Source organism: Ambystoma mexicanum, chromosome 1p, assembly GCF_040938575.1.
Source record: "Ambystoma mexicanum isolate Mex_15411 chromosome 1p, UKY_AmexF1_1, whole genome shotgun sequence".
NCBI lineage: Eukaryota > Metazoa > Chordata > Amphibia > Caudata > Ambystomatidae > Ambystoma > Ambystoma mexicanum.
This window is the reverse complement of record NC_090921.1, coordinates 129,382,494-129,398,808: the sequence shown is the minus strand read 5'-3', so window position 1 is coordinate 129,398,808 and position 16,315 is coordinate 129,382,494. Positions and strand designations below refer to the sequence as shown.

Sequence of the window (16,315 nt, the reverse complement as noted above, 5' to 3'; positions counted from 1 at the left end):
TGTTGGGGTGGGGGCAGTCCATGCTTTAAGAGGCCCTTCTGGCCCCCTCCCTTTTCTACATTCACTATTGGCTCTATGGGAACCCTATTTTCAATAGCCACTATTGACCCTATGGGTGCCTGCTGTTTTTCCCTCATTTCCATCATTTGTTCCAATTTTTTTCATATTTTCGTTTTGCTGTCTTAAGTTTGTTTGCCCCTCAATGGCTGCAAAGTTATCTAACAACAAAGACATTTTCGCTGCCTTTTTACCATTCTTGCTGACCTTTTCTTGTGTCTGCTCGTTCACCTCTGAATCTCCTTTGGATTTCATTGCTGCTGAAGAAGCATCTTCTCCCTTCACTGTGCTCTCATTGTCTACTTCTCCCTCTGATTTTTCATATAGGTGCTCTCTGACCCATTGCCATCCATAAAGCTCTGCTGCCTCCTCTGCCAGCCGCAGTAGCTGTGAGTTCTTTCTTTGGTGGTGCCTTTTTGGGTGGCATTGCTTATTCTTTGTTGTGCCCTGTGTACAGGGCACTGTCTTTGTGACTTGCAGGCTTGCTCTCTCTGTAGCGTTGTGCTTGTGTCCAAGAAAACTAGCACGGGCTGACGTTGTGTGAAAAAAAACCTGCTCCACATCGTCCTGCTTCCGAGCACAGCTTTTTAAACCTAGCTTGTCGTTCTGCTTCAAAAGCGCCCTGCTTTTGTCATGCCTCTTAATCAAAACACATTTCTGAAAGTATTCTACCTTGCCGCTAGCTGCCTGCCAACCCCAGCCGGGGCTTCTTGCAACAATGTCAGTATTTTGACTTTGTTTATCCCCCAAGCTACGCCTTAGTTTCCGCTCACCGCAGAGCTAATGTACGTGCTGCCGCTTGTTGAACGGTGCTCCCTTCTCCCGGCTTTCTCGTGCTGCACACCTACCAGGTTTGTGAGGCTTTGGTTATGTTTTATATGCTGCCACAAGCTGCCTTCTTCGGTTTCTGGAGTGTCGCTGGGCTGCTTCTTGGACTGTGCAGAGCTTTCCGCTCAGCTTATTTTCAGCGCGCTGTATTATGTGCTTTCTGGAAATCACTGCCCTCGCTGTTATTCATGTAATGAAGCAGTGGGCCCATAAGAGGCGGTGCTTCTGACGGGCAACCTAACGGCTTACTCCTTCTCGACCTCCGTGCTTGCACCGCTCCTGGTGTCTGCTCTACGGCAGTGGCGCTGGCCTCCTTCAGTTAATGCAGCCGGGGTCGACCACAAACAGTCTTTGTCGACGGAGTAAGTAAAAACTCACGTCTGCGGGGCTGCTTTGTGAACCGAACAATGTTCACAGAACAGAGACTCTGCATACGCAAAGTACTCTTTTGCTTGGGACCCTGTGCAGAATCCCAAGCTGGTTTCTGCTGCTAAAGCAGCTCCTTATATTGGACCCAGGGGCTGGCCCTGGGTCTTTGTTGTGCCTGCCTGGGGGGCTGTGTTGCCAGCCCCCTGCCGGCTGGTGCCGACGGCATCCGCACCACGAGGTGCTTTCTCTGGTGGTCCCTGCCTATTTCCTGACTCCAGTGCTTAGCACCTCCTTGGGAAGAAGGGCAAGGTGGTGTTTCCGCCTTTCCCTCCATTCTTCCTGTTTGATCTGGCGTCGTAGTGGCTGCCCCGGCGGGGGGGCATGAAAGAGGGACATGGGGAGCAGCCCCATGCAGTGTTTATCCTTGGGCTGACCCCGCACTCTCCCTGGCCTGTCAGCCCTGGGGCACAGGTTACCTTACCCCGCTTGGTACCCTTGCGGCGCTAGCCAAAACTGGAGGAGGGCTGGACTGCTGCCCAGCCCTCCTTTTGTTTGAGTAAATGGCCATCACCCAGCATGAAGCCCATGGGCTTGTCACGGTGGCTGATGGCTATTTACTCGGAAACAAAAAGAGCTGGGCAGTCCTCCTGTTTCAGAGTCCAGGACCATCAGCACTTTCATTCAAAGAGCCTGTGGTAAAGCATAGCACCACGTGGCTCCTTGAAAGGGAAAGGCTGCTGCTGGGTGTGTGCTGGGGCACACTGGTGTCACATCTTTGGTGAGCCCAACCCATTCTTTTGTTTAAAAGGAGGGGCTGGGCGCATCAAAGGTAATAATGCTAGTGTGCCACAACTCTGCTTCTTTTAGCAAACCCCACCTCTTAGACAAGATGGGGGGGTTCTCGATGGGGGACGTGGCCTATGCACACCCATACTTAGGCCACACACCCTAACAAGAGCCCGCCCCTCAATTTCTAATCCCACTCATGGCACTGGGAATGCCTAACCCTAGTCTACATCTTTGAATTGCTGCTGTTTTCTTTTATTGCTTGCAAACTCTTGCAGTTAATTTGCTCCATTCGCACTGCGCTAGAGTCGTTGGGGGCAGTTCTGCATAGAGCCGTTCACATCCTACATGTGGTATGTCCCAAACTTAAGACTGCTTGGCCCTATGCTCTGGCATTAAAGTTTGGAACCACATGCACAGAAGCCAAAGGTGTTGCCTCCATGCACTCAGTCATCTCCCTCTTTCACCTTTGCCTTATTATTCCCTCCAATGTTTTCTCCATGCTGTAGACCTTCTAGATCTAAAATGATTGTTGGCACTAGCAGATGTGATCTTGAGGCATCCGCAGCCAAGCTCTAGTTAGAAGGTGTGGCCTTAGTACGGGTGGGTCGACTTAGGCCATGCCCCCTAACTAGAGCCCCGCCCCTCCTCGCCTATAAGTGGTGGGGTCTGGTGTGCACCCAGCCTCTAACGTCTACAAGGCGATAATCGGACCTACCCTGACGTATGCCTCCCCAGCATGGATGACCTGCCATGAGCGCCGCCAGAAGAGTCTTCAGATAGTCCAGAACAAGGCGCTGCGGATAAGGTCTGGAGCTCCAATGTTCACAAGGATAGTTGACCTTCACAGAGAACTGGACATCGAGATGTTGGACAAACATCTAGCGAAGCTGAGTAAGAACTTCGGCCAAGGACTGGATCAGAACCCAAACCCTCTGATCAGAAGACTCCCTGCCACCACTGCAAACCGCTTCCCGCTTCCCGCGGCCCTTCACGGCGAAGACCCTGTGAAACCAGCTCTACTGTGACAAGTCGACGCAGACCAAGAAGAACCCTAACCCATGACTACACTCACCCTGTGAAGATGGAGAAATGAGGGTCAAGCCTTGGTATCCAAAAATCACTGCTGGTGGATCAATAAGAAGACAGACAGCAGCGCCCAGCCTCTATTTTTATTTTTTATTTTTTTGTTCCAACTCGCAGGCTCTGAGCCAAGCTGGCAGGTTGTTTGTGGGGGTGTTGGAGCCTGTGATTAGGAGAGGCCGAACGCACCAAATATATTACAGCAGTACTCCTGAGCTTTCCTTCTGTTTCTTAATGAGAGGATCTAATCCTGTGCAGTCAGCCTTTTCATTCAAGTAGTTGCAAGGTTAAAGGGCTGCCTGCTGGTGTCGCCAACCTGCGCAGGCAACCCTTTAACTATATGGTTCCTTAAGCGAAAGGGCTGCCTGCTAGGGGTTAGCTCATCTCACTAAGAAACAGAAGGAAAACTGGGTTGCCTGGGCTCACCTTTTGTTTCTTAGTGAGTAGCCAACCCCCAGCAGGAGCCCTTTCATGAAGGTGCTCCATGGTTAAAGGGCTGCCTGTAGGTGTCAGTTCATCTGATTAGAAAAAAGGAGAGCGTTCGACAACCACAAGGCCTGGCTAAAAATACGCCCATTGGTTGTAATCTAGGCCCAAATCTTTGTTTTAAAGTTTATGAATTTTAACCTTCTAATGATAACAAGTATTTTATCACTTTATGGGGATTGTGCCAACAATGATTTTACCATTTATTTTAACTACGCATTGTTTTTTACCTGAAGACTTTATAGTCGAATAAAGGAAAAATGAGGAATGGTGCCAAGTGCCAATGATATAAATGGATTTACTTTAAATCTGCTCGGATGTGGCAAGTGGTCATGATGTAATTTATTATTTTCCTAACTTGTACTACCTTTTATTGGACTGGCTTATATACATGTGACAATTTCTGCCCAGCTGCTGGGGTTGACCTTGTCAAGTCATGCCAATGGTTCAGTGTCTCTTCCTTGGGCCGAGGTTTCTAATTCAAGGAGCCTCTTGACACTGTGGGTCAGTATGTCCTTTTTCTGTTGCTCTTCATCCCAGGACAGTGTTCCGTCTTTGAAAAGGCCTTTCAGAACCATCTACTGCAGACATTAGTTGGTGTTATGATATTGCATTTATAACGTGCCTGTACACAAGGGTTTCTAGGTGCCACAAGACAAAGGAGGGACGACCGAGGGAAAACAAGACAAACTATCTTACTAGGCTTTGTGACATTCAGACTGTGGAAGTGTGACGAGAGGTGTGTGGGAAGTATAAGGGAAGAGGGTATGGAGGAGTGCGGTCGGGGCAAGTAAGGCTCTGGGTAAGGGTGACCAGGCCGGTGCGGCTCTGGGTAAGTGCAGGTCGGTAGGGAGGGGGCTGTAGAGGTTACAGATTGCAGCCCTTAAGTGCGCAGTAGACCAGGTGGCAGTTCTAGGACTGCTCGTAAAAAGGTGCCTAGTACCCAGTGAGACTTTTGAGGGTACCAAGCAACCAGTCGGCGCATCATACAGGAAGGTTAGCAGGGAAGTGAGAGAGAAGGCAGAGAAAGAGGGCCTTGAGCTGCGTCCAGAACTTTAGGTGGTCCGGATTAAATCTGAGAGGGGCAGGCTGGCTGTTCCAGAGGGAGGCACCTGCAGACAAGGGTGATCTACCCCCCCACTCTGTCTGGAGACGTGTCTGACCCTTGGCGAGTTGGAGGTAGCTGAGCGAAGGGCTCGAGAAGGAAGGTACTTGGGCAAAGAGAGTTAGATGTAGTGCAGACCCAGCCCCTGAAAGCCTTGTGGATGATGCAGAGGGTCTTGAACTTGATCCTTGCAGCCACTGGCAGCCAGTGAAGAGATCTCGGGGCTGGAGAGAAACGGTCCCTGGGCTTGGGAACAAGGATAAGTGTTGCAGTCCTGTTCTGGATTAGTTGCAGAGGGCGCAGAGCAGAGGCAGGACGATTGAGAAAGAGGCTGTTGCAGTAGTCGAGCCCGGAGAGAACCAGAGTTCTGGAGACTGAGGTTCTGGGGTAAAGTGAGAAAAGGTAGAATACATCTAAGGAGGTGCAGCTGGAAATGGGCCTTCTTGGCAAGGTGCGTGATGTGAGGAGAGAGAGTACAGTCGAACATGACACCAGTTTTTTTCTTCGCACAGAGCTCCCAAGGAGGGCGGCCAGAGTGAGAGGGAAATCGGGAGCAGGGGTTCCAATGGGAAGGATCTGGCATTAAGGCAGATATCGTTGGAGGAGCACCAATCCTGAATCGCGGATAGACGGTCGGGAATGAGCGAGGCGGCTGAGGGAAGCCTATAAGAGATCAGAATGTCATCCACATAACACTGAAAGTTGGAGGAGACGGTGGAGATCAGGTGGGCCAAAGGGGCCAGATACACATTGGAGAGCCAGGGTGATGGCATAGAGCCCTGGGGGACACCACATGTAGAGAGAGCGGTGGCGGCGAGGAAGGACCCAAGTTGGACCTGGGAGGGTCGGTCCAAGCGGAAGGAGGTCAGCCACGCCAGAGCCTGATCTGTGTTGCCCAGACTCTCATAAAGTCGATTGAACAGAGTGGAGTGATGGACCTTGTCGGAAGCAGAATAAAGTTCAAGGAGGATTAGGATGGAAGGAGAGGTAGAGTCCATATTGGAGAGCAGTTTCCGGCCCTCTGGCTGCTCAAAAGCCAGAATGATCGTCGTGGAGGCAACCAACAGATTCAGTGTGGACAGTAAACTGGGAGATGGCCAACTTTTCCAGGAGTTTGCCTAGGAAAGGAGTGATGGAAATCTGGCGTATGCCGGACGGATAGGAACGGCAGAGGGCTTTTTTTTTTTTTTTTTTTTTTGGAGGGGGGGTGCACGAGGGCATGCTTGAGAGAGGGGAAAGATCAGTGGCTCAAGACTGATTGCAGAAATCGGCCAAGGCTGGAGCGAGGGTGTCGATGTGGTCCTTGATGGTTCTGGAGGAGCAGGGGGGAGCACCGATTTTAGACTAAACTTTCATAGATCAGACTTGTTTCAAACATCAGATGTTGAGAGAGAGAGGAGGAAAGAGGAAGAGCAGTGGGAGGGGCGGCCAATGGGGGTCTGAGAGAAGAGGAAGAGGAAAGTGATGACAGGATGTCTTGTGTTTTCGAGGTGAACTGAGAAGCCAGTGCCGTGCAAAAGGCCTGGGAGGGGACAGGAGAGGTGGAGACTGCGTAAGGATTGGCCAGCTCCTTCCAGATTTTAAAGAATTTGTCTGTGCTGTTACAGGGCGCATTGATGCAGGTTTCGATGTGGACTCTTCTTGGAGAGGACAGAGTCGGTATTGCCTTTGTTGCAGGCGGCAGGCCAGTTTGTAAGAGGATGCGCCCAAAGCCCTCCACTTCCTCTCAGCCACCCTGCACTTGCATTTCAGGTCGGTGAGGTCGAATTCCTACCAGGAGTTGCACTTGGAGGTAGGCTTCACACAGATTCTCATGACGGGGTCAAGGACGTCCAGAGTGTTGGAGATGGAGAGATGCAGGTTAGAGAGAGCTGTGTCAGAGTGTGAGTCAGCCACAGGAATAGGAGTAGCAGAGAAAGTAGAGGCAAAGGAGTCCAATGACACTTGCTTCATGTGCCGAATGACCGAGAAGGGAGAAGGCAATGCTGGGGTAGGCTTTGCATGTGGGACACGAAGTGTCAGGTGGGACGAGAGCAGACACTGGCCAGTCCACGAGAGGAGTGGTGAGGGTTAGAGAGGGGGGGGTGTCCGAGGAGATGCTGAGCATCCATGGTGTAGCCAGCAAAGTGTCGTACCAGAGGGAAGAATGCAGAGTCTTGGAGGTTGCGGAGGAACCCAAAGGAGGGATTGGAAGCATCCAGGTGGATGCTCAAGTCTCAGAGGAGGAGAAACTGAGAGGTAGAGGCAAGGAGAGAGGAGGAGAGGTCAGCCCAGTCGGAGAGGAAGAGGGCGGGCTGGCCAAGTGGCCTGTAGATGGTGGCCACAGTCAGATAGAGGCCAGGAAAGAGAGAGAGGGCCTGCAGACCAAGCATTCAAAAGCAGTTGCCTCCTTGGGTAGTTCTATGGCAGGGGTTGTTTGCGTCAGCATGCAGATATGTTGGTGGGTTGAAGCGTCTCGCTACGGCTACTATAAATGCCATATATCATATCATATCATTATCATGACTGCTTGGTGAATTTAGTCAGAGCTGGTTACCCAGACTGACGTCCGCATGTGAGTTAGTCCATGTCATCTGCTACACACATTTCCAGTCTAGCCCAATCCACCATTGTGTCCAACGTCCTTCCCAGTAACTTGCCCTGTGCGACACTAAAGACCTATAGCAACAGCTATGGTCAAGTGAAGCGACCATTGTGTGGAGATGCATATATCTTTGTTAGGCCTCTGACATGCTTTTTTTCTTCAGTGTTTGTAACAGCAGTTGGGTTTTTCTAGTACGAGCATGGCTATTCGAATAGGAATGTGTCCCACTTTGTAATGTTCCTTGGTATAAGGGAATTTCAACAACCTAGCACATTGTAAACTGTTAATGAGGGCTAGCTACGATCAAACATGCATACATAATTTACGAATTGGCGAGAATGTATCAAAATATGTCCCTACATGGCATTGCCACTGTGATTATGCATCTGACCCACATGAAAGGGGGCTAGCGTGTATTGGTGAATCTAAGGTAATGATGAGGACGCTTCCTAAACATTTTTTTTTGTTGTAAAAAATTAAGATTTGTGGGGTTTTGTTATTGCTGATACACCTTGGTTAGGTCAGAAATCCATTTTTGGGTATCTATTCATGGTCGCTTGGCTTTCTGATTTCCACGTATTTTTGCCAAAGTGAGGCTTTTTCCAGAACTGCATTGAAAGCTGTAACTCGCTGTTGGTGTGCTGCCCCCACTGGCCAATGAGGCTACTAGAGCTGGACTACTCCATTTTGTCCCTGGGTGATTTTGCTCACACAAAGTATTTGGTCACAGCTGGTTGGTGACACCTGCATTGTATTGCTTCCACCTCATTGACGGCCACTTGGTCCCTGAAAAAGAACCAAATGGATATCCGGTTGTTTAGATGTTTGTAACAAGGCTGATTTATTTGTTGACCATACTGTTGCGTTTGTATAGTGGGGATAACCTTTTCAGAGCTCGGTCTACGGTTAAATGCAATCTGGTTAAGGCTGGATGAGGGCTACCCAGAGATCTGATACCGAATTGAAAGTTGCCAAAACTTTGAATGGTGCCCCTTGGGGATTAGAGGGCTGGAGCAGCACAAGTATTGTGCAGAGCTAATCACAAGAACTTAACCAGAACTTTGGGCAAGCAATTGGGCAGTATGAGCGCTCCAGCAGGATCTTTGTTGCTTGCTGTGCTGCTGACTCCTTATACTCCTAAGGTTGGAGCTCTGGATCCTTCTATCCAAGGGTATCCTGCTTCAGGCTCTTCCTCCTCTTGATCCGACAACAATGGCAGTATCTTTGAACTCTGCAGCTCTGTGTTACCATGGAAGTTCCTGGGCTTGGATAATCACTGTAAAGAAGCGGGCAGCTGCCTGCTCTCTCCTCGTGCATGAGCAGCATGGCTGCTGCTTTTCCGAAGTGACCGCTCCATCGTGGGGCATTCTGGCAGAACCTCTTGCATCCTGTCTTCTAGCCCTTTAGAAAGCAACTAGAGATGGCCACCTGAGGAAAGACCTAAAGAGATGGAAGATTCGACACTGCAGAACTCAGAAACCCTGAGAGAAGAAAACTACAAACAAATACATTTGGTCTGAGGTAAAATACACTAAGACAAAGTAACTCTGTCTTTGTTTATTAACACCACTCTGCTTTACTTTACTTGAACTGGAGAACCATATATCGGAATCTGGGATTGGAGGGAATTAGGAAGAGTTCCTGCGACTCCGCCGGTGAGGTCTTTTGAAGACCAACCTGTAGTGTTTCCACCAAGGCAAGCCTGCCTGTCAGTGGCAGTATGACTGACGTCTGAGGTGGTTGTATACTGCGCATTACACATACACAGGAAGTATCACATACTATGATACTGAAAATATACAATGTAAAGGAGGATTCAGAAATATGTAAATTACAGTACTATTGAAAATAGAAAGTATGCATATACAAAATCGAAATCACTACATAAGTATTTGGTGCAGGATTGCACATAGGCAATACTTTCAGATACTTTGGTTCTAGAAGTTAAGCATTGTCTATATAAATTAGCACAACAAATAAACCTATAGACATCTTGCCGTCGGAAGACAGATGGGCAAGCATGGTGGCGTGGAGGCTGATTGGTGGGCAATCTGTCATGGAGGCAGGCTGGCAGGCATGGATGCACTCGTGTCCAGTCGATGGTGGACCGGTAGGCAGGTCGATGGACAGAGGGACGGGAGGACAGGCACACAGTCTTGCAACATAGGGCCTGCCTACTCAGCCTGATTAACTCCTTCCCATTTCTCTTTATCAGGTCTCTTTACTTCGTGATGAATAGATTGGATGGAACCTTTGCCAAGCACAGGTCCATTCCCAGGTATTAACTGCTTTCTTTTCCTGGTGTGCTTAGTGAGTCCCGGTCAGGTGTTTTCCAATGGGATTCTCGCAAGACTGCCTCAAATGCCTATTAAAGGAGCTGCTCGCCAGAGAGTCCAATGTTGGCAATGCAACATGTTATTTTAACATGCTCCCTGCACTTCAGAGTATCAGTAATTCATACTTGATGACCAAGTGAGAATATTGGGATTTCCAAGGGCCCTTTCATTGCATTCCTCGTGTTTCAAGTACCTTTTTCTGGTTCATCTGCCCCTCCCCCCCCACTTTGCTCTATACACTGAATAGTGACTGACTTTTATTAGTGCAGCAGAGACCGTACTTTGAGGAAGGGGTGAGGGTGAATCCATTTGAGATATTAAAGGCAGCTACTCCATCATCTCTACATACCTTCTGAAAAGCTGAATATCTTGGCGGGTTTCTCAGGTGTCTGGAACATGGGTGGTTCAGCACATCCTATAGTAGCACATTATTGTGCACGTTATCTGAGGGCCCTTTTTAAAATGTTTGTTGCCAGAGAAAATCTTCGACATAGCCTTTGCAGCATATCAAGTATTTGATACCTTTTGTTATTTGTTGTACTGCTTTCCGCCATTTATTTTTTAAAATCACATACCCACCTTACCTCTGTTGCCGTCGTATGTTTATGGTCTTGTCAGGTAGTATCTAAGGAATTGGGGGTTAGGCACTTTGTTGCCATGCATAGCTTGGGACCAGTGTTACAGAAGGTAAGTAGCTTTTTGCCCTCCCTGGTTGCACGTTATAGAGTTTGCATACATCTGACTTCAAAACAAAGATATCCCTAAATCTAAAGCACACCTGAATCAGCCATCAGAACAGTATTGTCACTGATAATTGGGTCAATTAAATGACTGATATCTTCTCCAACTCCACTTTCCCTTTGCAGAGACTGAGGAGATCTTCTCCACAGACCTGGTACCCGGGGACGTCCTTATCATTCCAGCCAATGGGATGATGATGCCGTGTGATGCAGTGCTGATCAGCGGCACCTGTATTGTGAATGAGAGCATGCTGACCGGTGAGGATCTCGTTTGAAGCTCATGATCGATAGGCATGCTCTTGTTTTTGGTAAACCTGACATTTTAATCTGTTACTTTATAGGTGAGAGTGTTCCAGTCACTAAAACGCACTTGCCCGACCCATCCCGAGCAGCCAACGGGCTGAGCAAAGTAGAATTCTATGACCCAGAAGAGCACAAGCGCCATACCCTGTTCTGCGGTACTGCCGTGATTCAGACTCGCTACTATAGCGGAGAGGCAGTCAAGGCACTCGTTGTTAGCACAGGTACGTATCCGTGGCTTTCAGGGTCTTATATTGGGTCTTTGTCAAACATGAGTGGTTGGAGGGAGATGAAGGGAGTAAGGGTGGCATTTATGGGAAGCGGGTCTTAGAAGGTACAAAAAAGAAGGTGGGTGAGGCGCGCACTCCCAGTCCTGGTCAATTGAACCTGTTGCAAAAAATATAATAAGTAGCTGGGTCAAATCCCAAAATGGACAAATATTCACAGGGTTAGATCCCTTCTGCTGCAAATCAGGTACTCAGTAATAACAGGGTTAGATCCCTTGCTGCAAATCAGGTACTCAGTAATAACAGGGTTAAATCCCTCAGCTGCAGTTCTGTGGTCTGTAGTTGTTCTCCTCCTAGCGCTTTCTTATCTCAAATAATCATCAGGGAGGCTGTTGAGCAGGTGTGTCTAATTAGACTCAAAGGATTCTGGTAGCTGTAGTGAAAACGTTTTTTTCTGTTCAGGTGACCAGCAACCGACACCCCTCCAAAGCACAAGTCCTTCCCAAATTTGGGGGAGGGGAGAGAACCATCTTTATGATTCTCCAAAGTGGGACACAGTCACCCCGTGGCGCTGCCTCTGGAGCCCGGGACTCCCATAGCATTCAGTACAAAAAAGAAGGTGGGTGAGGCGCGCACTCCCAGTCCTGGTCAATTGAACCTGTTGCAAAAAATATAATAAGTAGCTGGGTCAAATCCCAAAATGGACAAATATTCACAGGGTTAGATCCCTTCTGCTGCAAATCAGGTACTCAGTAATAACAGGGTTAGATCCCTTGCTGCAAATCAGGTACTCAGTAATAACAGGGTTAAATCCCTCAGCTGCAGTTCTGTGGTCTGTAGTTGTTCTCCTCCTAGCGCTTTCTTATCTCAAATAATCATCAGGGAGGCTGTTGAGCAGGTGTGTCTAATTAGACTCAAAGGATTCTGGTAGCTGTAGTGAAAACGTTTTTTTCTGTTCAGGTGACCAGCAACCGACACCCCTCCAAAGCACAAGTCCTTCCCAGAGGAAGCGCCACGGGGTGACTGTGCCCCACTTTGGAGAATCATAAAGATGGTTCTCTCCCCTCCCCCAAATTTGGGAAGGACTTGTGCTTTGGAGGGGTGTCGGTTGCTGGTCACCTGAACAGAAAAAAACGTTTTCACTACAGCTACCAGAATCCTTTGAGTCTAATTAGACACACCTGCTCAACAGCCTCCCTGATGATTATTTGAGATAAGAAAGCGCTAGGAGGAGAACAACTACAGACCAAAGAAGTGCAGCTGAGGGATTTAACCCTGTTATTACTGAGTACCTGATTTGCAGCAAGGGATCTAACCCTGTTATTACTGAGTACCTGATTTGCAGCAGAAGGGATCTAACCCTGTGAATATTTGTCCATTTTGGGATTTGACCCAGCTACTTATTATATTTTTTGCAACAGGTTCAATTGACCAGGACCAGGAGTGCGCGCCTCACCCACCTTCTTTTTTGTACGGTCTTAGAAGGTAGCTTTGGAGAATGTGATGGGTCCTGTGTGGGGGAGGAACACCTATCAGACGGAGTACTACTGGGAGGATTGAGAACATTTCTACAGAGAGACGCCCATCCTATCCAAAATTAATGTATGGCCAAGCACTTATTAGATACATTTCTGCAAATTGTATTGGAGAAATTGTATTGGTGACTTCCAATAAATCCGAACAAGATAAAAATGAAAAAAGGATCTTGTTTTTTGTGATTTGAATTTATTTAATAAATCCAATGCCTTTCCAATTTATTATGGAATTCATTATCCATCAAACATATGACATCTGAGTCTTTCAAAACTACTCATGATGGAAAGAAATGAATAGTTTCCACTTAACTCTTGTGTTCACCGCAATTTACAAACTATAAGGATCACCTCTTTTTTGAAAAATTGTTTTGGAATTTGTCCACCTCTACACATGTTTCTCCACCATTTGGATGGGTCATCAGGAGCATTTATGCCCAAACTTTGAGGTGATCTCCTTACAGCCAGCCCAATCCACATCCTTATTTTTTTCATGTCTATAGTAGTCTCTCTGGATATGTGATTTTCCAATGTTCTTTTTATTTGAAGCGCTGGATGCGATAGTCCAACCTCTCAGCAAAACCCATCTTACTGAACAGGAGGTCAAAGGTTTAGACTGAGCAGAACAAGCATTGTGTAAGCTTGTCTTGAACAGAGGGAGTGGAAGGAAGTCTCCACCAAAAGGTTGCGTGTATTGGGAGAGAATGTGTCAGGGGTAATGGGAATGGTGGAAGAAGCCGTAAGGAGGAATCCCTCCACGCCCTTTACTATAATTCAGTGAAGTGCATCTTTTCACATGATTGGTCACTCTGTCCATAGTTTCAGATGTTTTCCTGGTTTCCCCTCTCTCCACCCTTGTGTGTCGGGCTACCTTTTTGAAATACCCAGAATTCAATTGACTCTTAACTGTTTCTTTTTCTCTCTCGCCTCATTTGCCTCCTTTTCCCCTTTGCTCTTCTCTTCGTCAGGTTTTTCTACCTCCAAGGGGCAGCTGGTCTCCTCCATCCTCTATCCCAAGCCCACGGATTTTAAGTTGTACCGTGATGCCTGCCGCTTCCTGCTCTGTCTGGTGGGCTTGGCCGGAATCGGTATGCTGTATTCAATCATCACCTTAGTTCAGCAAGGAGTAAGTACCTTTTGCTTGAATATAGTGTGTTGGCTACAAATATTTGCAGGACCAAGAAGAGAACTACTGTGTCTTTTCTTGCACTTGTAGCACTATCCAGTTGTGGAAGAGAATTGAAACTCTTCATCGCACTGTTAATAAACTCCATTCATTGTTATGTAATGTGTTATGAGAAGCCCAGTCACCGAAGACGGACATGTGTTTATTTTACCCACACTCCTTTGTATTATTCATCACCCAGGACTTTGGCCAATGTTAGGTAGTGTTTCACCACCAGCACTGGTTTATGTTCTTTGATGCCAACCCAGTGAACATGCAAGGGCTTGGTCTAACCAACACTTGGTCTAACCAACTATTCACTTGGTAATACGGCTGAGATGTAAGGCTCTAACTGAAGAGATCAGGTGTTTTGTGACTGGTTCAGTTAACCATGATGGAGGTTGACAAATACTATAATGTCCAGAATCTACTAATACATTATTAGGGGAAATGCTAATCCAGTGTCTGTAAATTGGGTTGCTGAGAAATGTAAATTCCAAACCTTCAAGCCATCACCTCTGTTTTCAATTAATCTTAAACCTCTGGCAATTGCTTTGGGCAACCCTCCAGACCATCGTTCTGCAGAGGGGAAGAGACTAGCTGTTCGGGGTTGGTCTGCCGCTTTGGGGGTGGGACCAAGCCTGATTTGCATATGGTCTTTCGCCTTTCTTTAATGGCATGGCTGGTGAAGAACGATGGTCTGGAGGGGTGCCCAGAGCAATTGGCAGAGTTTTAAGATTAATTATAAACCTTCCAAACAGAACCTATTTTTATTTCTTGTTTTTTTTTTTGTTTAGAAATGTAAATGAGCACGATTGTATTTATTGTATTACTTTAAAATATGAGCGAAGGCCCTAGTTAGTTAGAAGAAAGTGATATAACACAGTTATGGTTACTGTTAAGAAAGAGGCACAGAAACTAGCATGGGGAACCGATCTATGATGCAATTTCTTCAAGATTCTGGGCTGTTGTGGCAGCAGAGATGACTGTATCTTTTTAAGAACAGGATGGGATCTCCCATTTTTTGATTCCTTAGACCCAAATATCCCAATTAACTACAGCCCTATAACAGTCCCTTTTCTAAAAATACCGGACAGAGCAGCATATCTGCAAATCCAGAAGCATCTCAAAACCAATAATCACCTCTGGAATTACGCCAATCCAGATTCTGCCATGGCCACGAAATGGTATCAGTACTCCTTAATTTAAATGGATGAGCTTAAAGACAATGGCAAACTTGCCTTTCTGTTCTTTCTGGACCTCTCTGCTGCCTTTGATTTAGTGGACAATAATATTCTCTGCCTGCACTTATCCTCAGCAGATTACTTCTCCACTAAAGCAACAGCCTGGATCTCTCTTTTTCTGTCAAACAGAACAATAAGGGTCTTCTCCTCTACCGCATCAGCCTGTCCAGATCCAGTCACCTGCAAAGTCCCCCAAGGGTCTTGTGTTTTCCCTACGCTTTACAATATCTTCACAAAGCCCCTCTTTGACCTCCTCGACACCTTGGGTATCTCCTAAACTAACTATGCGGATGACACCCAAATCCTCATTCCCATCTCTGGCTCATATGACACTGATTTTAAGTCATTTGGTGAACAAACTATCCAAGCCTGGATTGCACTACATTCTCTATGCCTAATCGATGACAAGAACGAGTTACTCCTTGAAGGATCTCATACTGTATTAAACAGCCCCCACGAAAAATATGAATCCTTCATCATTGACGGTATCACCATCCCAGTCTCCAAAGAAGTCAAATCATTGGGGGGTTTACCTACGCTCATCCCTCTCACTAACCAGACAAGTTAAAGCAATTGCATCATCCACGGCCTACACAACCAAACTCCTCAATACATGCAGACCCTTTATCACTACTGACAACTGCGTGACAATTGTAAGAGCCCTTCTCTCCAGACTAGACTATAGTAATGCCCTTTTTGTAGGCTCCACCTCCGGTAACAACAAAAAACGGCAAGTGATTCAAAATAATGATCTAAGAGCAGCATTGAGCATTCCGAAAAAAAAAACCATATCTCCGTAGCCAGAATAAGTGTGCTCTAGTTGCCCATTCGCGAACGTATTCTGTTTAAAACTCTCACACTAACACACAAATGCCTCTCTAACAACGCACCTAGATACCCATCTAGAAAAGTTACCAAATCCCAATCCAACAGACCCACGTGGACCTCACAATCGCACCTCCTTACTATCCCGAGATTCTAATTACAAAGAGGGGGGCAGTAGCTTCCATATAATGGCTGCAAAACACTGGAATGTCCTACCACCACACCCAAGAATGGATCCTTCCTTCTGGAAATTCTGCAAAGGCCTCAAAACTTGGCTCTTTACGCTTGACTTATAAAACGACCACACTATCTCCTAAATGTCAATGAATCAGACATCCTAGAACATGTTATCACGTGATCAAGACTGTAAATGCATGTACCCCTACATATGCTGCATTTGACAAGCCTTCTGTAACCAGTGCCTTATGCCTATGCTGTTCTCTTACCTTACAAAGATGTGGGTACTGTAACTGCAACCAATGCCTAATGCCTATATGCTTCTCCTGTACTACAAAGACTTGCTTACTGTAACTAGGGCCCAGATGCCCTCGGGTTTGGGGCGCTATTGAAATGACAAAAATAAATAAATGATATACCAGGAATCCCATTGATCTTCCCAGGTGCCTGGGCGAGTGGACCTTAGTGGAG

At 47.1% G+C, this 16,315-nt stretch overlaps 1 protein-coding gene across 3 annotated transcripts in view; it reads left to right on the top strand.

Moving 5' to 3' along the window:
* LOC138567068 (polyamine-transporting ATPase 13A3-like) overlaps nt 1-16,315 on the top strand; it is a 656,189-nt gene that overhangs the window by 281,527 nt on the left and 358,347 nt on the right. For all 3 annotated transcript variants that reach the window (XM_069644931.1, XM_069644921.1, XM_069644914.1), the window contains 3 exons: nt 10,501-10,632; nt 10,716-10,898; nt 13,402-13,559. In XM_069644931.1, coding sequence (XP_069501032.1) covers nt 10,501-10,632; nt 10,716-10,898; nt 13,402-13,559 — 473 coding nt within the window. The remainder of the gene's footprint in view (nt 1-10,500; nt 10,633-10,715; nt 10,899-13,401; nt 13,560-16,315) is intronic.